Genomic DNA, 25908 nt, shown 5'->3' on the forward strand with positions numbered 1-25908 from the left:
AATACAGCCCGACAGGATGCTGTCAATTGTGCATCTGTAAGAAAATTTCTTCAGCCTCCTGTCTTCAGCCTCCTTCGATGTGGATAGAGGGGTGCTCCCTCTGCTGTTTCCTGAAGTCCACGATCATCTCCTTTGTTGATGTTGAGTGAGAGGTTATTTTCCTGACACCACACTCCAAGGGCCTGCTCCTCCCTATAAGCTGTCTCATTGTTGTTGGTGATCAAGCCTACCACTGTTGTGTCGTCTGCAATCTTGATGATTGAGTTGGAGGCGTGCATGGCCACACAGTCATGGGTGAACAGGGAGTACAGGAGAGGGCTGCGAACGCACCCTTGTGGAGCCCCAGTGTTGAAGATCAGCGGGGTGGAGATGTTGTTTCCTACCTTCACCACCTGGGGGCGGCCCGTTAAAGTCCAGGGCAGGGTTGAGACCCAGGGCCTCAAGCTTAATGATGAGCTTGGAGGGTACTATGGTGTTTAATGCTGAGCTGTAGTCAATGAACAGCATTATTATCATTATTATTTTTACCCCTTCTCCTGCATACCACCCCAACAGATCCATAGACACAATCTCAATCGCACGTCACACTGCCCTCACCCACCTAGATAAGAGGAATACCTATGTGAGAATACTGTTCATTGACTACAGCTCAGCGTTCAACACCATTGTCCCTTCCAACCTTGTCACCAAGCTTAGGACCCGTGCACTGGACACCTCCCTTTGCAACTAGATCCTTGATTTCCTGACGGGCCGCCCCCTGGTGGTGAGGGAATGGCAACAACACATCCGCCATGCTGACCCTAAACACAGGGGCCTCTCAGGGGTGCATGCTCAGTCCCCTCCTGTACTCCCTGTTCATCCATGCCCCATTTGACTGGAGTGTGGAGCGAGTTTTCCAAAACCTGGACCATCGGTCTTCTCGCCAGTTCCAATAGAGCTCTCTAAGGGAGCTCAGGGCATTCCCGGCCCAGCATGCATTTGTAACTTTTGTGCTGCTATAGCCCCCTGCTTTAGCTACTGTCATCTAGTATGCTAAATATTTTCATAAAGAAACTGATAAAACACACAGGTGAAAAATCAAGGTGACTTACAAAGATGTGGACCAAGAGCAAGAGAGGGAGTGCGGTGATGTAGTGTCCACAACTAAAGAATCATTGTGGAATCTGAAAAGACACGTATCCCGACAGCGTGATGGTGTACTTACTATGTGCACATACTAACAGAAAGGAACGGAGGTGGGTAGCCACATAGCTAAGTATGTCATTGTAGTTAAGTATGTATAGATTAAAAATCCAATCTCTTAAAAGTTTTGTTTATGTTTGTTCTATTATCTATACAATAGGCCATCATTGATTTTGGCCCAATAGGCCTGGCATATTACCTCTTTGAAGGATCTTTCCATTGGGTTATTTTTCCCAAAAATCTTTAGGTCAACCTATAGAAAAACAAAAAATAAACTAGGCATCCCTGGCAAGAGTGGCCCGAAGGGTGTTTAGCATCCCCAGTGGTTCTGCAAACGCTGAGGGTATTCTCTACTGCTGGCCTGCTCTCCAGGCACCATCACGAGCCTGAAGCCGTACTCTGGCCAAAGTCGTGTTACTAAAAATGAATTCACTGGCATTTTAGACAGATTTTTTTGTTTAATTTGTATTTTATTCTAAGTAAGTCACAGCCTATATGCGCAATTTATAAACTATAATGATTTAATACAACTAAATGTTGTTTAAATGCTGAGCACTTATGTCCCAGCCAGTCTACTGTGTCGCACTCGCAAATGCTTCAGAAGGTATTTCTTTGTAGGCTATAGCCTTGAAATAATTGAAATAATATAACCTAAATAATACATTTTTGATCCTTCTTAGGTTCCCTGTCTGGCTCCTGACACATTTAGTGTTTATTTGCTGTTTAATATAGCCCATATGAAATTATGAGCGCTTCTTCCTTTTCCTGTTTATTAAAATACCTTTCATTCAAATCATATGGTTTGGTTGTAATACATCAAAACCAAATGGTAGGTCAACGTAGTTACAAAAATAGATGGGTGTTGGTTAAATTGTAATTTTAATGAATGGAGCTAATTTGGAGCGGCAGTTCTGTTCTCTTTTTGAGAGAGGAGGTTTTTAGCTGAGTGGTTAGAAAAGACGTGTGCAAGCATGTCTTTCCGACCGCTTATCTCTGCTCACATACTCTGACTCCAACACCATCATTAAGTTTGCCGATGACACAACGGTGGTAGGCCTGATCACCGCAACGATGAGACAGCCTATAGGGAGGAGGTTGGTAGTGTGGTGCCAGGACAGCAACCTCTCCCTCAACGTGGGCAAGACAAAGGAGTATATCGTGGACTACCGGAAACAGAGGCCTGAGCACGCCCCCATTCACATCGATGGGGCTGTAGTGGAGCAGGTTGAGAGCTTGAAGTTCCTTGGTGTCCACATCACTGAGTACAACTCAGGAGACTGAAAATAATTGCCATGGGCCCTTAGATCCTCAAAAAGTCTACAGCTGCATCATTGAGAGCATCTTGTCTGGCTGTATCACCACTTCATATGGCAATTTCTCAACAACCGACCAAGACTCAGCAGAGGGTAGTGCGTACGGCCCATTTCATCACTGGGGCCGAACTCCCTGCCATCCAGGACCTCTTTACCAGGCGGTGTCAGAGGAAGGCTTTACAAATTGTCAAAGACACCTGCCACCCAAGTCATTGAGTGTTCTCTCTGCTACCGCATGTCAAGTGGTACCGGAGTGTCGAGTCTGGGACCAAAAGACACCTGAACAGCTTCTACCCACAAACCATGAGACTCAACAGTTTATCAAATGGCTACATGGACTATTTACATTGACCTCCTTTATTATTTATTTACAGTTGAAGTCGGAAGTTTACATACACCTTACATACAGCCAAATACATTTAAACTCAGTTTTTCACAATTCCTGACATTTAATCCTAGTAAACATTCCCTGTCTTAGGTCAGTTAGGATCACCACTTTATTTTATGAATGTGAAATGTCAGAATAATAGTAGAGAATGATTTATTTCAGCATTTATTTCTTTCATCACATTCCCAGTGGGTCAGAAGTTTACATACACTCAATTAGTATTTGGTAGCGTTGCCTTTAAATTGTTTAACTTGGGTCAAACGTTTCGGGTAGCCTTCCACAAGCTTCCCACAATACATTTTCTATAGGATTGAGGTCAGGGCTTTGTAATGGCCACTCCAATACCTTGACTTTGTTGTCCTTAAGCCATTTTGCCACAACTTTGGAAGTATGCCTGGGGTCATTGTCCATTTGGAAGACCCATTTGCAACCAAGCTTTAACTTCCTGACTGATGTCTTGAGATGTTGCTTCAATATATCCACATAATTTTCCTCCTCATGATGCCATCTATTTTGTGAAGTGCACCAGTCCCTCCTGCAGCAAAGCATTGCCACAACATGATGCTGCCACCCCCGTGCTTCACAGTTGGGATGGTGTTCTTCAGCTTGCAAGCCTCCCCCTTTTTCCTCCAAACATACAATGGTCATTATGGCCAAAAAGTTATATTTTTATTTCATCAGACTAGAGGACATTTCTCCAAAAAGTACGGTTTTTGTCCCCATTTGCAGTTGCAAACCATAGTCTAGCTTTTTTATGGCGGTTTTGGAGCAGTGGCTTCTTCCTTGCTGAGCGGCCTTTCAGGTTATGTCGATATAGGACTCGTTTTACTGTGAATATAGATACTTTTGTACCTGTTTCCTCCAGCATCTTCACAAGGTCCTTTGCTGTTGTTCTGGAGTTGATTAGCACTTTTCGCACCAAAGTATGTTCATCTCTAGGAGACAGAACGCGTCTCCTTCCTGAGCGGTTTGATGGCTGCGTGGTCCCATGGTGTGTATACTTGCGTACTATTGTTTGTACAGATGAACGTGGTACCTTCAGGCGTTTGGAAATTGCTCCCAAGGATGAACCAGAATTGAGGAAGTCTACAATTTTTTTTCAGAGGTCTGATATCTTTTGATTTTCCCATGATGTCAAGCAAAGAGGCACTGAGTTTGAAGGTAGGCCTTGAAATACATCCACAGGTACACCTCCAATTGACTCAACATATGTCAATTAGCCTATCAGAAGCTTCTAAAGCCATGACATAATTTTCTGGTATTTTCCAAGCTGTTTAAAGGCACAGTCAATTTAGTGTATGTAAACTTCTGACCCACTGGAATTGTGATACAGTGAATTATAAGTGAAATAATCTGTCTGTAAACAAATGTTGGAAAAATTACTTGTGTCATGCACAAAGTAGGCATCCTAACCGACTTGCCAAAACTAGTTTGTTAACAAGAAATTTGTGGAGTGGTTGAAAAACAAGTTTTAATGACTCCAACCTAAGTGTGTGTAAACTTCCGACTTCACTGTATCTTCCACTCCAACATACAGGGCACTCGGAAAGTATTCAGACCCCTTCCCCTTTTCCACATTTTGTTTTCCTCATCAATCTACACACAATACCCTATATTGACAAAGTGAAAACAGGTTTTTAAAAATGTTTGCAAATGTATATTAATAAAACTCCAGAAATGCCTTATTTACATAAGTATTCAGGCCCTTTGCCTAAAGGGTTTGCCAAAAGGTACCTAAAGGACTCTCTGACCATGAGAAACAAGATTCTATGGCTGATGAAACCAAAATTGAACTATTTGGCCTGAATGCCAAGCATCACGTCTGGAGGAAACCTGGCACCATCCCTACAGTGAAGCATGGTGGTGGCAGCATCATGCTGTGGGGATGTTTTTCAGAGGCAGGGACTAGGAGACTAGTCAGAATCGAGGGAAAGATGAACGGAGCAAAGTACAGAGAGATCCTTGATGAAAACCTCAGACTGGGGCAAAGGTTCACCTTCCAACAGGACAACGACCCTTAGTACACAGCCAAGACAATGCAGGTGTGGCTTTAGGACAAGTCTCTGAATGTCCTTGAGTGGCCCAGCCAGAGCCCGGACTTGAACCCAATCTAACATCTCTGGAGAGACCTGAAAATAGCTGTGCTGCGACGCTCCCTATCCAACATGACATAGCTTGAGAGGATCTGCAGAAAATAATGGGAGAAACGGCCCAAATACAGGTGTGCCAAGTTTGTAGCGTCATACCCAAGACTCGAGGCTGTAATTGCTGCCAAAGGTGCTTCAACAAAGTACAGAGTAATACATTTGCTTTGTCATTATGGGTATTGTGTGTAGATTGATGAGTGAAAAAAAACGAATCAATTTTAGAATAAGGCTGTAACGTAACAAGGGGTCCGAATAGTTTCCGAATGCACTGTATGCTTACACACACGCACACACACTAGACTGTTTATTATACAGTATATCCCGATTGCCTAGTCACTTTAACCCCTAACCACATACGGTATTACCTCTTACCACTGCACATTGACTCAGTACTAGTACTCCTTGTATATAGCCTCTTTATTGTTCCTCTTTATTTAGCAAACACTTTTCTTACTTTTCTGACTGTGCACTGTTGGGAATGCACTCGTGGGTAAGCATTTCACTGTAAAGTCTACACCTGTTGTATTCGGCGCATGTGACCAATACAATTTTATTTGAAAGTGAAAATCTGAGGCCAGCACCTGGACCTAACCCAATATAAAAAAAAATGGTTGTAGGCTACATTCAGAGATGGCGGAAAGATTTTATGGCAGGGGGTGCAGTATTTCTTTGCCTGATTTAGATGGGCCATGTTTCTGCTCATAATTTCTGACATTTTGGTAGGCTATTTGTTAGTCAACTTGTCGATAATTAAATGAACAAAAATATAAATGCAACATGTAGAGTGTTGGTCCCATGTTTCATGAGCTGAAATAAAAGATCCCAGAAATGTTCCATACGCACAAAAAGCTTTTCTCACAAATTTATTTACATCCATGTTAGTGAGCATTTTTCCTTTGCCAAGATAATCCATCCACCTAACAGGTGTGGCATATCAAGAAGCTGATTAAACGGCATGATCATTACTCAGGTGCACCTTGTGCTGGGGACAATAAAAGGGCACTCTAAAATGTGCAGTTTTATCGCACAACACAATGCCCCAGATGTCTCAAATGTACATGTTAGTTGAAATGCATTCCAGGTGACTACCTCATGAAGCTGGTTGAGAGAATGCCAAGAGCGTGCAAAGATGTCATCAAGAAAAAGGGTGGCTACTTTGAAGAATCTCAAATATATTTTGATTTGTTTTAACTTTTTTGGTTATTACATGATTCCATGTGTTATTTCATAGTTTTGATGTCTTCACTATTATTCTACAATGTAGAAAATAGTAAAAATAAAGAAAAACCCTTGAATGAGTAGGTGTGTCCAAACTTTTGACTGGTACTGTAGATCGACGTGTACGACAGTGTTCCAGTTCCCACCAATATCTAGCAACTTTGCACAGCCATTGAAGAGGAGTGGGACAACATTCCACAGGCCATAATCAACAGCCTGATCAACTCTACGCGAAGGAGATGTGTCGCGCTGCATGAGGCAAATGATGGTCACACCAGATCCTGACTGGTTTTCCGATCCACGCCCCTACCTTTTTTAAAGGTATCTGTGACCAACAGATGCATATCTGTATTCCCAGTCATGTGAAAACAATAGATTAGGGCCTAATTCATTTATTTCAATTGACTGATTTCCTTATATGAACTGTAACTCAGTAAAATCTTTTAAATTGTTCTATGTTGTGTTTATATTTTTGTTCAGTGTAGATGTTGCCCTAGAAGACTAAATAAACCCTTGTTCACCAGAACAATGTCATAACTCAATAGAATCCGTAAAGACCTTAGTCATCTCTGCTTCTTCCGTAGAGCAAAGACGTTTAGGGACCGGGGAGAAAATGCAATGGGCCTAACTCAAAAAAACTGGAAAGATTTTCTGTGCAACATTTCCAAATAACATCAGTTTGACCAGTTGTAAGGAAATAGAAAGCTGTAAAACCAAACCAACATGTTTCTGATAAGATTTCAGTTCGGCTCAGATGCATATTTTATGTCATTGAAATACTATCAGCTTTTATGATGCTGATAAAGATAGTCTATGGAGGTGCTAACTGAGCATTCTCTCAAGATGCTGAAAGAAGTTATATTTCTCCTCTCCTGTTCTCTAGTCAAAATTGTACCAACATTTGGTGTACTATTTTGCTGCAAGAAAAGCTTAATTCTGCAAGAGTTAATATTATGGCTATGTGAGAGGTTTTAGACATAGTCAGTGTCCAGATTTCAGTTTCCATTTAACCCATCTCAACAGTTGGCTACAGTTCCTTTGACGTGCCATAGGCCTATTTAAAGTCCCAGTCTAGGGACTGTTGAATTTGTATCGCGCCTTACAATCACACATAACATAAAAAGGCACTGCTATCATCTTCTTTTACCACTTCACCAAATCTTTTCCAAACAGTACTTTATTTTTCTCTTATTGAATTAAACTCCAATGTTTTTTGCCTCTGTGGATCAATTTTTCTGCCCATTCCCAAAAGCATTTGGCATGTAAGCTATTTGGCACGCTTAGTTAGGCCCTAAAGCTTAGGCTGCCAGACAGCATAAAATTCTGAAATAAAAACCTCAATGTACCTTATAGATCTTGTGGATATAAATTGTACAACAATGATACATTTAAGGTATTGTTCTCTTTATTCAACCCGCTCTTCATCCACACAATATTTAATTACCCTAAACCTGCTGATATAACCGCAGGGATTGGCATCACCAGCGTATATGTCTCCCACACTACCGCTGTAACAAGTGTGGGAGACATCTCTTAAAGATAGATTTGAATCTAGATCCATCTCTTTACACGACACAAGTATCTCGCCTGGACCAAGTTTGCGTCTCAAAGTAGTGTAAAGAGGCCCTTAATCAGGTGTTAAATGAGGTGAAAGGGAGATTGGAGTAGGACTTTAACGCAATTACCAGTACACCTCTAGCCTATACCCAATAGATCTGACCTGCTACTCCATTTTATGACAGGACCTCATGGCTGACCAGCAAAAAGGATGACAATCAGACAAAACTCAAAAAGGCAGGTGTTACACAATGAGGGTGGAATCATGACTCCTCCCTTCCCATAGTGCTGAGGAGTATTCTACATGAAAGAATATGCTTGATTTAAGAAGATAAAGACTACTTCATTAAATTCTTTCACCCATAGTCCAATAAGCCCAACTGTGAAAGGGCCTCATGAGGTGCTATCCAGCATGAGTTCAGCTTGTGTTTAATACGGATGTAGATGTAACAAAAAGCTCCTTTACCCTATTTTAGAAGCCATTGAATCCCAAATCAACCCCTAGCCACATCTATTTTAGATAAGAACGCGGGAACATTGCCTTTACAGATATATCTTCCATATTAGTTCTGCGGTACAGATTGAATCCAGCCCTAAGTCTACTCAATATTGCAAATTTCCCTCCAAGCCAATCAGATGGCAAGATGGAGCTATTACCATACTGCTAAGGTTCATTCCAGATCTACATGGAGTGTCTAGGGTTAAGGGTGAATTTGTGATTCAGCACCACTGTCAGCAAGCTTCCATTCTACTTTGGACAATATTCATCCACATCATGGTTTGCATAATGTGATGCATGAATTGGGTTTCACTCCCTCTTTGGTAGCTACTTTAAAGTTAAACATTTGAGTGGCTTTCAGACTCTATGATTAAGGGGGCACTGCTCTGTTCTTGAGGTCAAGCACTGCTAAAGAAAGCTATTTTGTTTTCTCTCACATTAATTAGGCTACTTACGGCATTGCATACTGCTTTGAAAAATGTTAAAGGACACAATTGGAAATAATCGGACCTTCAGAATCAAGTGAAAGTGTAAAATAAAAAAAACATGAAAGCATACAGTATATGAACAAAATTACATTTGGTTTCAATTAATTTGGCCTTCGATTGGGTTTCCATAAGAGACTCAATATAGCTATTGTCAAAAGACTTCACTAGTCTAAAATCTAAATTAGCTTTAACATGCCGTATATTTCTAAGATTGAGTATTAATTATAGAAGGAGAACCAGTAAAATACGTCTGGAAAAGTTGATGTTTGGAGCGTATACCAGCTCATCAGACAAAATATGAATGATGCTTCTCCATTACAGTAATTTACACATTTAAGGCCACATTTGGTGTTCCGTTAAAGCTCAACTAAACAAAACAAAGACAACGTTTGACCGTGGCTGAGATTCAAATCTGCATTGTCTCCAACCCACGATCGATTGAATCTTGGTCCTTGTCTTACCTAACCTTGCTATGAACTATCTTTCTCCCCACTGTATCAAGAAAGACATTTAACGAAGAGCAAATTAACTTGGTGCTTCAGACTATGTGAATCAGTTATTGGAGGTGTTGGCAAAAGCACAATACAAAATGGCACTTGGATCAAAATGAGCTAAACTAAAGCTCAGAACATAAGACAATATGTCCACACACACAGTCATGTGCTAAGTGCCGTCTACGTGGAATGAAAGGGAGATTTTACGATTGAGTGAGGAGAGAACAAACTCACAATCCACAGCGAATGCAGATCAGTAGCATTGAAATGGGTAACTGTATATTGCTATACAGCCTCTTTCAAGAGATGAAAAACCGGAGTGATCATATAATAAACTATAAAAAACAGGATTGAATATATTCAACACATGCAGCAACCAGTGCAAAACTCAAATCTAAAGATGTCAATTATACATATAAATTAATTCTGGAACAAAATTTGACTGGAAATAATTGTCCGCATTACAATGACCACAAGTGCAAAAAATGGGAGAAATGACAACTGTAATTGTGTGTAATGACTAGTTGAAAAAATTATTTTGTAAGGACAGACTTTGAACAAATTCTTACATACATGTCTCACGTCCTGTCCACACATTATCTTCACATTCAGTGCAAATGTGTATTAATATGCAAAAGCTGTAAAAAGTATTGGTGTCGAGTTGGGGCTGGTGTCATTTAGTTAGAGAGTAGGAGAGCGGGAAGGATTTATTCCTGCTTGATATCTCCCTTCAGCCTCCTCTTCACACGAGAGTAGGGGCTGAGCTGGTCGTCCATAATGAAGTCATACAGGACCTTCACCCACGATGTGTAGTGGGGCAGGTCATCATAGTACTCTGATGCTATTTTCTTCACCTAGGTTTAGCGGAAGAAAAAAAACAACATTAGTCTAGTTTGCTACAATCAAAGATTATTATAACTAACCCAAGATAGGACATACGTTGTTGACATTGGGAACCAATTATACACAGTGGTCAAAACAAACAAGGAGGTGGGCAGAGCCAAGCACAAGCTAGCGAAATCCTGGCATGTTTTAACATGTATTTGCATATTTCCATTAGGGAACGCCTACTCAGAAGTGCCCGTGTGCAATAACTCAATTCGCCCTTGCACTCCTAAACAATATCATTTTTTTATACTTTGGCAAAGGGTCAATTCTACAAAACTTAGTGCACTCATAACAGATAATTTTTTAAGGAACTGAAAACTGTAAGAGATTGGATGTTTAATCGATGATCAAATAAGCAGAACGTCAGCCCAGCTTCATCTTCCCTCTCTGCGTGCCACTGGACTTCCACTCATCACCATATTTGGTAGGGCTGTGACAATACCAGTATCGCAATATATTTTCCATGGCTAAAAAGAAAACACAAAGCAGGCTAAACTTTTTGGTCCTTTAAAAACCCGCTGTATGTAAAATATTGTATGCTAAAGTTTTTTTTATTTTATTTTTTATCTATAAACGTGATAACATAATGTTTGTTTCCAACATTAAGACTTTCCTAAAAAAGTTTCCTTTACACGAACGAGTGTCGCAATAGTAGTATCGTCCCGGCCCTAATATTAAGTGGTGAGTTGAAGTTCTAACAGGAAGCCTCAGGTTTTTACCCCATGTGACATATCTGGGATTCCCCTTTCACCTCTCAGTACCAATTAGGGGAACTACAACAGATAAATGGAAATCGCAGCAGTCCTGAATCATATAAGAACACCCATGATGCAACACCTTTCCCCATAAACCAACATGTAGACATTCTTTGCACAATGGTGTATCATCCTTTAAATCATTTACGTCTCCAAACACAGAATGTTCTGCAAAATAGAGCTTAGGGTCAAAGTCTTCCTGTGTCTGTGGAAGTCAAATGCTTTTCTTATGAATGAGCCTGTACACAGACTGCCTAAACATATTTGGAGGAATATGGTTGTATCTTTAAAAAAATAAAATAATTGATTACCCTCGTGTTGTATTACTTATCCTGTTTCATCACGATAAGCAAGCAAATGCAAGCAGTAAGTAAATAAAGATAATTATTAGCATTTCATTAGCAGAGTTTTTTTCTGAATCAAAAAGGGACTTAGGTGGGTGTGGAGCCAAGTGAAATGTTGCAGTTTTAAAGCTAGTTTCCTACTATGCATTTTGCCATGGCTAATGCTGTGTTATTTTGCTGAAACATAATAACAAAATCAATACTGCTAAATTGTTTTGGGAATTTTTAATTCTCCCTGACTGTCTAGCTTTTATTTTGGTGATTGTCAAAGATTATATTATTTAAAATATATAGGTCAATTATCTTTTCTACATACATATATATGTTTACTGGATGACAACAGTTATAATGCTAAATTGGTCCGTCTTCCCTCTCCATACAGTCACCCCCCCCCCCCCCCCCCCCAATGTTATTTTCAACATCCATACCATAGGTAGCCTACGTCCTGGGATGCTGGGGAAGTCATGGTGCTCGTTGTGGTAGCCCACATTGAAGGTGAGCAGGTTGAGGGAGCCATAGTAGGAGTAGGTCTCATGGCCCTTGAGAAACATGTAGTGCTCGGCGATAAAGTGTCCAGAGATGGGGTGCAGGCCCATTCCCAGCAAGGAGCCCGCCATCATGTAGACCACAGGCTTGGCTCCACACAGCCAGTAGAGGGCCACATTGAAGGACAGCTGCACGGCCACGTTGGCCAGCTCCAGGCCGGTGATGGGCTTGGGGTTGATGCAGAGAGGGCGGATGGCATAGAACAGAGGCTGGAGGATGATCCAGACAAACTTGCGGAAGCGTGTGCAGAAGAACCAGCCCTCAAAATCAGTTGGGATGTCTACGTCTATACCGTCTCCTCCCAGGTAGCGGTGGTGGTCCAGGTGGTAGCGCTTAAAGGAGGCAGAATACGGCAGCCCGATGGGCAGGTTGGCGAACATGGCGAACCAGCGGTTCCATATGGCCCTGTTGTTGCCAAATGCTGTGTTGTGGGAGATCTCGTGGATGGCCAGGGTCATAGAGTGGTTGATGCAGCTGCCAAAGGCATAAGTCCAGAACAGGACCCATTTCCAGTCCAGGTCTTTGACCAGGTAGAATGCTAAGAACTGGATGAGTACCATCATGCAAACAATCCACTTCAGCCTGGGATCAGGCCTCATTAGTGTCTTTATTTCTGGGTACTTTGCTGTTAGAGAAGAGAAAGAATACAAGTTTGGTTAATTTTCAAATTTGGCAAAGCACTAATCAAGACTTCATAAAACACTGATACACAACTCCTTTCTTGTAATGTCATTCCAATTCAGAACTTTAATTGCTACAAACCAATCAGCCATTTCCTACAAAGTGTAATCTTTGTAACCGTTTGCAGGACCTCGAGCTCTGGAGTTTTGCATCTTTGCTACTTCAGTCAAATGGCCCCTTAAAGTCCAGACAGGACAGGACGAAAGATCGCAAACTGTCAACTACAAAACACAATTTATAAAAGGAACCTGCAGGAACAGTCTGGCAATTGCAATTCAAAACTACACTAATTATACCAGTATCTTATTTGGCTAGCAGCCACACCAGGATATGAGACCACAATGATACAAGTATTTTCAAAGAATAAGGGCAATGCAAACAAGGTCACCAAATCCACCCTCCACTTGCAAATAAAGCAGTTTGCGAGTCACAACTTACATTTTGTGACAATTAAGTCGTGTCACTGAGAATGAATCTCATCGCTCCTGACTAAAAAGTAACCTAATGTGCACAAAAGGGTGGCTTCAGATCAGGCCTATACCTGCAATCACTAGGGCCCAGACTATGATTGACAAAAGCAAAGCACTTAGGGTTCAGCTTAATACAGCAGTGGTTCCCAAACTGTGGGGTGAGGGGTCCACCCCCATCGCTCAAAAAAACCAAAAACAAAGACCTGAAAAACATTTCACGCACATGAGAACAAACTATACAGGAGGTCAAGACTGGGACATGGGTGGTTACAGAGGGTGGAGGGTTTTAGATGCAGGCCTATCAGTTTACACCACATAATAGGTCAAGGGAAGCAACACCAAACAGAAACTGACTTATCCTTATTGCCCTGATTTCACAGCTGATGGAGAATGGGTCAAATGTAGAAGTTGAAGAACTCTTCACAAACACGAGTTTGAAAGTTTTTGGACAAAAACACATACATGTGAGTTATGTACAAAGGAATAGGAAAACCCTTTCAGCAGGTCGGGAAAAGTCATTCTAACGATGCATATGGTGATACCTCCTAATCCACCCACAATTTCTGGGACCTAAACAACATCACCAGCTTGTAGTAGCCTACTTGAAATGTTGTTTTTTTTTTTTTTTTTTTAAGTTTTGGTAGCACCAGTAGACAAAAGTGAAGATTATTTTGTGTGTATGTGTTCGCCTAGCCTATGTTGTCACATGGATTTATTTAACTAGGCTATGAACTACAAAGTGAAAGACGGGCCACGCTGACCTTGAGTTTACTGTGTTACTTTATAACGGATGTGTGGACAGACAGGACTCGTGTGGATGGACTGTTCAGCCTACTCACTACAGTGCTTTTTGATGAATAACCTTTCAACTTCGTAACAATGGGGGGGTGGTGGTGTTTATCAAGGCAATGATATAACTAGTGATGGGGAGAAATAAAAACTTGACAGTTACACATTGGGATATTATTTTTTCACGATATATATCGTATCGTTTTGACAATGTCGCACCAAAACCTTTCCTTCATAGCTTCTTTTCCATATTTTTAAATAGTACATTTTTTCCATGACTGATCAAAACTTGTTTTCTCGTGGCTCTCGCTTGTCCATCAGCAAAGGACAGACATACGGTGAGCAATATGTTTGGAAAATCAAATCGCAATAAAAATCACAGTATGGAACTGCAATACATATAGAATGGTGAGAATCGCAATACAGATTGGCTCCTAAGTATAGTGATAATATCATATCGCGAGGTCCCTGGCAATTCCCAGCCCTAGTTATAACCAAATCCTACTCAACAATTTAAAGTTACATTGTTGGCTTTCTGGGCAGTGTCCAATCCCAGGGTAACACACTTCGGTTGGTTTCCTCAGTAGTACTGAATGATAAGGATGATAAAGGCTGACAGAGACAGGAAAAACTCAGGTGGAAGGAGGTGGGCTGGCTAGCTGACAATAGTCCAGTGATCCTATCTAATTTCACTTCTTATCACTTTGTGGAGTGATCAAATTTATAATTTGATTGGATTTTGGTGTGATGTCTGGACTAATTATTCTAATGGTCAGCTTTACCACTTCTGGGAACTTACAATTCCTCTGGGATGAGAGAAATCTTAGAATTCAGAGAAGTCTCCAAGACATAACAGAGCCACCTTTGCATAATGGTTTTCAAAATATTTACCTTACATGCTGACCACATCGCCCGCGTTGCGTGTGCGAGCGTTGCAAAATAAATGAAGACATGCATGTTATTCAATAATTTCATCCAAACTGCTTGCGCACGTCAACGAGCGTCTGCGTAGCCAGGCGCTAAAATAGAACTTGGTTCTATTTTTGATGCACTGCAAGTCCCGTCTCTCTCATCTCCTCATTGGTTTATAGGAGCATATACCCACATGGGTGTTTGAAAGATGAACTGAGGTCCACACGCCAGTCCAGTTGGTGGTGGTAATGCACCTTAAAGTTGGTTGCCAATTGCCATATGAAGTCCACAGAAGAAGACTGAAGGAGAGATTACTAGAAATTAAGTAAGATTCCCCTTTTATCTGTGGATTAATTACTGGAGTAGAGAACACACGATTGTGTGTGACTGAAAATTCTAAAAAGGGACCTTGCCCATTTCAGGTCAAATAACAACCCAATGTTTATATCCAAGGACAAATTAGCTAGCAACAGCAAGCTACCTAGCTAAACGGCCATGAATGTTTCATGCGTTTCGACCTGTCTGCAAATTAATATAGTTGTTTGGTGGGTGGGTGGAGGGTGGGAGTGGAAGAATGAGGGGTTGGGGGGTTGTACTGTTTTTGTTGTTATATCTGAAAATCTAGAAATAGATTTTTTTTAAGTCAGTGTTTTTATTCATATTTCAAGAGTGCTTATGTTTTTTGTTTAATGGGCTACTTAGAGAGGCCATGATGATTGCAGTTAATCTAGGGGACAAGTCCATGCAGAGAAATGCCACTTCCTGTGTAGGCTACATTGTTCTGTGTTGCGTCAAGGGGCTGTGTGGTGGGAGAGGCCTGAGGCAGGTGTGATTAGCATAAGCCTTTACATGCTTGATACAATGTGATGAGCTCAGAAAGGGTTTAAATACCTTACATGGGCTGTCCTACAGTAAACTACACTGAGATAAAGTTAAAAGCCATCACCAGACTGAAATACTAGCCCATAGCCGCCCTGTTTCTATGCTAGAAACTATCAGTGTCCCTGTCTCAGGGTGCTGCTGTACTCCCAGGGCATACAATGAATTATTCAGACAGGATATGTTTCCTTCTTCAATGAGTTCTTTATGACATCGACAGAGCCCGGACTCAGCACAAAGGGATGTTTTGCAAGTCAGCAATAAAGTTTCAAAATGCAGTAATACTACTGATATAATGCACTTATCATCATATGAAATATAGCCAGTATGAAATACTGTATTTTTGTATTTCTAAAGTTATTGAAAACTTGATTGCTGACATGCAAAACATGTTGGGAATATATCAACATTGGAACCTCAGAAAGCCCACTCAACCCCAATCATCCATGACAAGACCATGCATACAGAAGACCACCTGCTGCTCATTACAGGGGCCCTCTTCGCCTCAAAAGAAGGACACAGTAATTATGGCCAAGGGACTCCAGGTACCACACCCACAAGGCTTTAGCCGCCACACTAGCCCCAGAGATCAGCTGTGCCAGTGCCTCTGGCTTACCTCTAGCTACAGTACTTTTCTAATTGTACGTGCTGCCTGCGCTCCTTTGTTCTCAGTTACAGTTGTGTCACTCCATTCCCATGACAATGCTCAATGGGCGAGTTGGCAAACAATAATACATATCATTATATGTAACTAGTTATCTAGTTTCACGATTTTATCGTTTACTAGCTTACGCCAACGGTATTTTTCTCCTGAATCTTTACCATCGTGTAATCTCCAAATAGTTTAACGTTACAGGTTGACTAGTTAACTGTTCACTTTCAGGGAGTGGCGCAGTCAGTGAGTCTAGGGCCCTGGTCATGGCAGGGACTTTGTTGTAACGGTTTCCAGTTTGTGCTTAATTGGACAAATAGCTAACTAGGCAATATTTAGCAAAACCACACCCGTACACAAAAATCTTTAAACCGAATAATTGGCCTGGCTAGCTAGATGACGAAAAATGTTAGCAACAGTTATTGTTGAAACTAGATCAGCTGCTAGCTAACACCCTGTCTGGCAAACAAGGTAAGTAACTAGCCAATGTTCGCTAACCAGTTAATTTACTAATGCTAGCTAATTAGCCAACTATGAATCTGTGGTTGCAATGACCTACTGCTAGCTACATAGCTAGCATACCGTACCACACAGAAGATGAAGACAATGAAGTGGGTTGCCGTTAGTTACTAGTAGTTAGCAGCCAGCTAGCTGTGATGCAAGACAAGATAAACATGAGCTAAATGATTGATTCATGAGCTTGCTAAGCGAACATGTGGTTTCTACATTAGCAAGTTAGATATCAGGTCTAGTTGTTTAAAAAATACACAAGCTAATGTTAGCTTCTAACGTTACTGGGGTGTGGGGATTGCTCACCCAAAATTTCTTTCCTCCTGTCGGCATGTGGCTGATCTGTATAAACCCATTCGTAATCCTCACGAGCGACACGGTTCCCCATATCTTTTGTTGGTGTAAGTGACAGAAAATGAACGTTTCAAAACATTTGCTTTACTAAAAGTGCCAACTTGACTCCCTGGTTACCTAACGGACTCACACCACCCTCTCCGGCCCTGTGGGACTGCGCAGTAATGACGATTGGTCGTTCGCGAACGTCGGGAACCGAATCGCATTTGTGAATGACTCACTGAAACGACTCCGAATGCAGATCACGCAGTGCGCCGTTGTTCTTCTTTGAGAGTGGTTTGGCGGATCGCATCCAACTTTTAAGATGCATACACCGCCACCTGCTGTACTGGAGTGTGAGGCCAGTCACGGCCTACCTACGTTCAATTCTCTTCATTAGTCCTGTTCCTCTAAGAAGGCAAAATAGAGCCCTAGACACCACTTCCCTCCCCCCAGTACCCCCAACCCTGTCCAGCCTCCTAACCCTTTCACACAATCTCTCCCTCTACGTCATACAGCGCAGTGCACCGTTTATGGTCATGTAGCCTATTTGATTGAGGGCTGGGACTTGCATGCCCGCCCACTTTTTCTTTCTTTCAATAAAAATATTCAGTTTACACGCCTCCAACTTGAGAAGGGTGCAATTGGGTCGCCTTTGAGAGACGGTTGGAGAAGAAGAGGACTGGGGGAAGGATGTTAAATTGGAGAGTCAGAAATGGCGGCGAGTAGTAATGGATGAAATGGAGGAAATTCAGAAAAAGTTGGCGAAGCAAAAGCTGTGCTGTAATGTGAATAATATGTGTGTCAGTTCTGATGATATGTGAGGATGAGGGGCAAGGACCAGAATGGTCTGTAGTGGAAAGACATAGGAAGAAGAGAGATCATAATACAGAAAGACACAGGAAGAAGAGAGATCATAATACAGAAAGACACAGGAAGAAGAGAGATCATAATACAGAAAGACACAGGAAGAAGAGAGATCATAATACAGAAAGACACAGGAAGAAGAGAGATCATAATACAGAAAGACATAGGAAGAAGAGAGATCATAATACAGAAAGACATAGGAAGAAGAGAGATCATAATACAGAAAGACATAGGAAGAGGAGAGATCATAATACAGAAAGACACAGGAAGAAGAGAGATCATAATACAGAAAGACACAGGAAGAAGAGAGATCATAATACAGAAAGACATAGGAAGAAGAGAGATCATAATACAGAAAGACATAGGAAGAAGAGAGATCATAATACAGAAAGACACAGGAAGAAGAGAGATCATAATACAAAAAGACATAGGAAGAAGAGAGATCATAATACAGAAAGACATAGGAAGAAGAGAGATCATAATACAGAAAGACATAGGAAGAAGAGAGATCATAATACAGAAAGACACAGGAAGAAGAGAGATCATAATACAGAAAGACACAGGAAGAAGAGAGATCATAATACAGAAAGACACAGGAAGAAGAGAGATCATAATACAGAAAGACATAGGAAGAGGAGAGATCATAATACAGAAAGACACAGGAAGAAGAGAGATCATAATACAGAAAGCAGTGGAGTAAAGAAAGCATAAAGAGGGCCAATGTAAAAAGCAAGAGTAATAATGTGTTGGAGTAGAAAGTGATTGTGTTTGAGTCCACAGGGCCTTATTTACACCCTATCCGACTAACTAATGCCGTAGAGAAAGAGGTAGGTGAAGTCAAATTAGCTTGGTTAATTGGAAATGGTAGATTGCTCATATGTTGTGGTAGCCAGGCTCAGCAAGAGAAGATTGTGAAAATGGAAAATCTTAATGGGAAGAAGATTATAAGCCATGTCCCTGGTGCTTACACTAGATTGAAGGGAGTCATCACTGGAGTCCCAACATCTATGTCCACAGTAGATATTAAAGAACATTTGAAGGGAGGAAGTGTGATTAAGGCCAAAAGGTTGATCAGAAGGAAAGAGGGTCAAAGACGTGAAAGCCTTTCAGTGCTGCTGAGGTTTGAGAAAGTTTTGCCTGGAAAAGTACAGATAGGATTCCTTAGTTTTAATGTGAGAGAATTGGTCCTATCCCCATTGTAGTGTTTTAAATGCCGAAGAATGGGACATGTAGCTGTTCAATGAAAAGGAAGGAAAAGATGTGCCAAGTGTGGAGGGGAACATGATTACGGTGAATGCGGGGGAAATGTGAAGGTTAAGTGTTTTAATTGTCGGGGGGGAACATAGTGCAGCATTTAGTGGATGCCGGGTGCAGAGAGAGGCTCAGAGATATAGAATTAGTCATGATGTATCGTACACAGAGGCTGTAAAACAGATTGGTGGAACTACAGTGTGGAATGATGGCGCTTCCATGGCTGCTCTTGTACTAATTGGACCTAATGTCGGGGATGATGTTTCTGCTGGTCCTGGCATCGTGTCCGGTGTGAGAGAGGCAGGTTGAAGTGGTCAGAGTGGCGCAGAAGGTGTCGTATGCCGAGTCAGTGAAGAAAGTAGAGGATGGTTCAAGCGTGAGGGATCGTGAGAAGATCCCAGTGAGTAGTAGATTTGTGCCAGCACAGAGGGATAGGCCAACGAGTGATTTATGCTTCAGTAAGGTTGGCTTCTTAGCTTTCATAGCAATGGTTATCAACTACCACAGAAATGGAACATACATCTCAGAAAATAGATGTTATGATGGCAGCTGCATAGAAGTATTTGGGTATACGAGACTTGACTTCAGAAGAGTCACAGGGTGTGTCGAGGGGTGGTGTCCCGCCCTCCCAGGCCGTTGGCATGGTGCAGGAGCAGATAGGGTCAAAGTAGTGGAATGGGGTAGTGGGTTTTTAATGAGTGGAGGTGGCAGCTGCAGAGAAGTATCTTTGTGTACGAGATGTTACTGCAGAAGAGTTATAAGATGTCTTGCAGGAAATCACGCACAGAACGAGCAGTATGGCTGGTGGCATTGCCATGCTGGAGGGTCATGTCAGGATGAGCCTGCAGGAAGGGTACCACATGAGGGAGGAGGATGTCTTCCCTGTAACACACAGCATTGAGATTGCCTGTAATGACAACAAGCTCAGTCCGATGATGCAGACCATGATGGACCCTCCACCTCCAAATTGGTCCCGCTCCAGAGTACAGGCCTCGGTGTAACGCTCATTCCTTCGATGATAAACGTGAATCCGACCATCACCCCTGGTTAGACAAAACCGCGACTCGTCAGTGAAGAGCACTTTTTGCCAGTCCTGTCTGGTCCAGCGACGGTGGGTTTGTGCCCATAGCCGATGTTGTTTCCGGTGATGTTACAACAGGCCTACAAGCCCTCAGTCCAGCTTCTCTCAGCTTATTGCGGACAGTCTGAGCACTGATGGAGGGATTGTGCGTTCCTGGTGTAACTCGGGCAGTTGTTGCCTTCCTGTACCTGTCCCGCAAGTGTGATGTTCGGATGTACCGATCCTGTGCAGGCGTTGTTACACGTGGTCTGCCACTGCGAGGACGATCAGCTGTCCGTCCTGTCTCCCTGTAGCACTGTCTTAGGCATCTCACAGTACGGACATTGCAATTTATTGCCCTGGCCACATCTGCAGTCCTCATGCCTCCTTGCAGCATGCCTAAGGCACATTCATGCAGATGAGCAAGGACCCTGGGCATCTTTCTTTTGGTTTTTTTCAGAGTCAGTAGAAAGGACTCTTTAGTGTCCTAATGTAACCGATGTGAAATGGCTAGTTAGTTAGCAGTGGTGCGCGCTAATAGCGTTTCAATCGGGTGACGTCACTCGCTCTGAGACCTGAAGTAGTTGTCTCCCTTGCTCTGCAAGGGCCGCGGCTCTTGTGGCGCGATGGGTAACGATGCTTCGTGGGGTGTCAGTTGTTGATGTGTGCAGAGGGTCCCTGGTCCAAGCCCAGGTTGGGGCAGGGTGAGGAGAGGGATGGAAGCTAAGTCACCATTGGCCTCATGGTGAAATCCCTGAGCGGTTTCCTTCAATTCGTCAACTGAGTTAGGAAGGACGCCTGTATATTTGTAGTGACTGGGTGCATTGATGCACCATCCAAAATGTAATTAATAACTTCACCATGCTCAAATGAATATTGAATGTCTGCATATTTATTTTTTACCCATCTACCAATCAGTGCTCTTCTTTACGAGGCATTGGAAAACCTCCCTGGTCTTTGTGGTTGAATCTGTGTTTGAAATTCACTGCTCGACTGAGGTCCATTACAGATAATTGTATATGTGTGGTACAGAGGTGAGGTAGTTCAAATCATGTTAAACACTAGTTTTGCACACAGCGAGTCCATGCAACTTATTGTGACTTGTTAAGCACTTTTTTAAATGTATTTAGGCTTGCCATAACAAAGGAGTTGAATACTTATTGAATCAACACATTTCAGCTTTTCATTTTTTATTAATTTGTAAAAACACAATTCTACTTGGACATTGTGCATTGGCCATTGACATCAATAAGGGATCATAGCTTTCATCAGTCTGTCATGGAAAGAGCAGGTGTTTTTCATGTTTTGTATACTCAGTGTATGCACACGCATACATATATGTATAAAAAATAATAATAAAGGGAACACTAAAATAACACATCCTAGATCTGAATGAAAGAAATAATCTTATTAAATACTTTTTTCGTTACATAGTTGAATGTGCTGACAACAAAATCACACAAAAATAATCAATGGAAATCCAATTTATCAACCCATGGAGGTCTGGATTTGGAGTCACACTCAAAATTAAAGTGGAAAACCACACTACAGGCTGATCCAACTTTGATGTAATGTCCTTAAAATAAGTCAAAATGAGGCTCAGTAGTGTGTGTGGCCTCCACGTGCCTGTATGACCTCCCTACAACGCCTGGGCATGCTCCTGATGAGGTGGCGGATGGTCTCCTGAGGGATCTCCTCCCAGACCTAGACTAAAGCATCCGCCAACTCCTGGACAGTCTGTGGTGCAATGTGGCGTTGGTGGATGGAGCGAGACATGATGTCCCAGATGTGCTCAATTGGATTCAGGTCTGGGGAACTGGCGGGCCAGTCCATAGCATCAATGCCTTCCTCTTGCAGGAACTGCTGACACACTCCAGCCACATGAGGTCTAGCATTGTCTTGCATTAGGAGGAACCCAGGGGCAACCGCACCAGCATATGGTCTCACAAGGGGTCTGAGGATCTCATCTCGGTACCTAATGGCAGCAAGGCATTAAAGTAGTACTGCAAAAAATATGGCAAGACAGTGGGAGATTAACTCATCTTTCAGCAGAACTATAACCTAAAACACAAGGCCAAATCTACACTGGAGATGCTTACCAAGAAGACAGTGAGTGTCCGAGTTACAGTTTTGACTTAAATATACTTGAACATCTATGGTAAGACCTGAAAATGTTTGTCTAGCAATGATCAACAACCAATTTGACAGAGCTTGAAGAATTTTGAAAAGACTAATGGGCTAATGTTGCACAATCCAGGTATAGAAACTGCTTAGACGTACCTAGCAAAACTCACAGCTGTAATTGCTGCCAGAGGTGCTTCTACAAAGTATTGACTCATTTATTTATTTAACCTTTATTTAACTAGGCAAGTCAGTTCAGAACAAATTCTTATTTACAATGACGGCCTATCCCAGCTAAACCCAGACGATGCTGGGCCAATTGTGCGCTGCCCTATGGGACTCCCAATTGCGTCTGGATGTGATACAGCCTGGATTCAAACCAGTGACTGTAGTGACGCCTCTTGCACTGAGATGCGCAACTCGGTAAATGCGATATTTCTGTATTTCATTTTCAATATATTTGCAAAAATGTCTAAAAACATGTTTTCACTTTGTCATTAAGAGGTATTGTGTGTAGATCAAATCAAATCAAAGTTTGTCACGTGCGCCGAATACAACAGGTTTAGACCTTACAGTGAAATGCTTACTTACAGGCTCTAACCAATAGTGCAAAAAAGGTATTAGGTGAACAATAGGTATGGGTGATGGGTGAGAAAAATATATATTTAATCCATTTTGAATTCAGGTTGTAACACAACAAAATGTGGTATAAGTCAAGGGGTATGAGCACAGTATACAGTCTTGTGAGTGTGCATAGAGTCAGTGCAAGATAGGGTCAGTGCAGATAGTCCTTTTAATTACTTATGGCTAAATAGCCGTAAGATTGCTAAATCTTATTTATTGTGGGTAGAAGCTGTCTTGGAGCCTTTTGGTCCGAAAGCCGATGCTCTGGTACCATTTTTGCCAGACGGAACAGTCTATGGCTTGGGTGACTGGAGTTTTCCTCTGTCACCGCCTGATATTGAGGTCCTGGATGGCTGGGAGCTTGGTGTGTACAGCCCAGTGACTGGGCTGTACACACCACCCTCTGTAGCACTTTGCGGTCGAGGGCGGTGCATTTTCATACCAAGCTGTGATGCAGCCAGTCAAGATGGTGTTGATGGTGCAGCTGTAGAACTTTGTGGATCTAAGTGCAGTGGTAGGCCTGATTACTAACAACGAGACAGCCTGCAGTGAGGTTAGAGCCCTGGCGAAATGGTGCCAGGAAAATAACCTCTCCCTCAATGTCAACAAAACAAAGGAGCTTATTGTAGACTACAGGAGACAGAAGAGAGAGCATGCCCCCACCCTCATTGACAGGGCCACAGTGGATAGGTTCAGAAGCTTCAAGTTCCTACAGCACCTGGTGTCAAAGGAAGGCCATGAAGATCATTAAGGACCTCAGTCATCCGAGCCATGGACTGTTCACTTGGCTAATGTCAGACAGACGGAGTCAGTACAGGTGCATCAGTGCCAAGATCGAGACTTAAAACTGCTTCTATTACCAGGCCATCAGACGGTTGAACAGCCATCACTAGCCATGTACCAGGTGATGAACACTCACTAAAAACACACACAAGCTATCACACACACCTCATACTAACGAACACACACACAGACAACACTGCTGTCCCATGCTAGAGAGACATTTAACCACTGATCACTTCCCGTTTCACACTGTGTATTTAAATACTCTATCCCTAATGTAGCTCATAATATTTCTACTACTGTACATTGTATTTTAGTTACTGTTTATGCACACTGCATGTTTATTCTTGACATGGCTCACTAATACGTATAGATTGCATTTAATTACTGCTACAATGCTATTTGGGTTGATAGATTAGTTTTGCCGTGCTCGATTTCTTGTTTGACATTTTACTGCATTGTTAGCAGCTAGTAACATAAGCATTTTCCTGCAGCTGTTATAACACCTGTCAAACTGTATTCGAAACCAATAACTTTGATTTGATTTTAAGTTACAAACCTCTGCCAAAAGTGCTCGCCAGTTTGTAGTCCTAAACAACAGAAATTAGTTACCTCTGGTACGTTCAGCCATTTCTATTGGAAAAATAAGGTCGGAGGTTAAAACAGGCTTAGATATTATAGATTGATTTTATAACAGTCAGTTAACATGACCTTTATTATGAAGCATTTTTGTAATTTTCTGATTACATAAATACTTCAAAATTCACAAGCGATGTTAGCTGATTATCTCGTAGAACAAGAGTATAAGATCTAAGCCTGTTTACCACAGACTTTATTTTTACTGTTTAGCCAAAAACCATACAAAAACGTAATTGATTTCCCCATTGGCTTTGTCCAACGAAGTTAGTGTCATTGCTATTGCGGTCTTTAACAGTAAATTTCCCCTCCCCACTCAGACAGTCCTAACTAAATTATTTGCTTGAGAAATAGCCCGTTGCCAAGAAGCTATTTTTTTGCATTTTAATTGAAAACAATCACAGTAAGGTACTTTGTTAGCCAGAAATCATAAATATATATTTTGTAGGCTGCGTTAAACATTTAAAGTATGCCAAAATGGTGGCAATAGCATTTTTTTTTATAACAATTGAATAGTTGTCCATACAAATGTTTAAACCTGGCGCAAGTAAATACAGAATGATGAATTCACAAAATGCTCACAGCATGCATCACATAAGTGAACATAAAAACAAATATATGCACTGCAGTGGCTAGCTGCTGTTCTTAATGATCATGTTTTTCTTCCGGACATAATCCAGTCTGCCATCGCAGGACTCACTTTTCCAGTATGGAAGCAACATTCCCTGTTTTATCCAAAAGGAAACATGTGACCAAATATAATTAAGATACCGGTAAGCAAATAACTACAGGGTTGCTAAACCAACATACAGCATTGTTTCTTATCGCAATGTAAATTCCTTCGAATTCTGTAACAGAAACTTGCTCTGGCATGTAAATTAATCTATGTCGCTGTTACACCAGGCTCTATAGTAGTTGCACAGCAGAGTTTAAAATAGCAAAGTGCAGAAGACCATGTCCTCTTGAAACAATCCACTGATCAGCTACAGTAAAAAAGGATAAACATTGGTATTCCAATACAAAGTATGTATTATGAAAGCTATTCAGTTAAACAATAAATACATAAATCAGCCAAGGCATTTCAAGTTTTGTGAAATTGTTCCTCAATCATACCCACAGCAGGACAGACATCTCCTTTCATGCAGATTTTTGTATTGATTAAACTGTTCTGAAGTTCAGGTGAGTCACTGTTGGGAGGGAGGGTACAGTAATGACTTGAGTTCCATGTGTTGCAGTGTGCTTGTGTGTGGGGTTCTAACTCATTTTCAGAGCATGGCATATATGGTGCAGGACTACCCAGGTAAGAGTTTAGTACCTGTAGATAATATCTGATCAGACGTGGAATGGAAACAAGCCAGACCAATACATCAGGTAAAAGGCCTGATACTAGATCTCATACTACAGCTACCTTTTATGAAAAGGTTTTGGATAGGAGGAACCACACTGGAGGAATAGGTCACGTTTTACAGTTAAAAAAAAATAAAAAAAATAAAGTTATGCAAAACTATTCAAACACATCAA

General features: G+C 41.7%; 1 protein-coding gene across 1 annotated transcript; it reads right to left on the reverse strand.

The window, feature by feature from the left end:
* Positions 1–7631: 7631 nt before the first annotated feature.
* On the reverse strand, positions 7632–17257 carry LOC115153179 (sphingolipid delta(4)-desaturase DES1). Its single transcript, XM_029698319.1, has 3 exons — positions 17019–17257; positions 11702–12444; positions 7632–10140 (listed from the first exon to the last, which is right to left on the reverse strand). The coding sequence occupies exons 1-3, from the start codon at positions 17098–17100 to the stop codon at positions 9994–9996; spliced, it is 972 nt and encodes a 323-aa protein (XP_029554179.1). The 5' UTR covers positions 17101–17257; the 3' UTR covers positions 7632–9993.
* Positions 17258–25908: the final 8651 nt, after the last annotated feature.

This window comes from Salmo trutta, chromosome 18 (genome assembly GCF_901001165.1).
Source record: "Salmo trutta chromosome 18, fSalTru1.1, whole genome shotgun sequence".
NCBI classification, from domain to species: Eukaryota; Metazoa; Chordata; class Actinopteri; order Salmoniformes; family Salmonidae; genus Salmo; species Salmo trutta.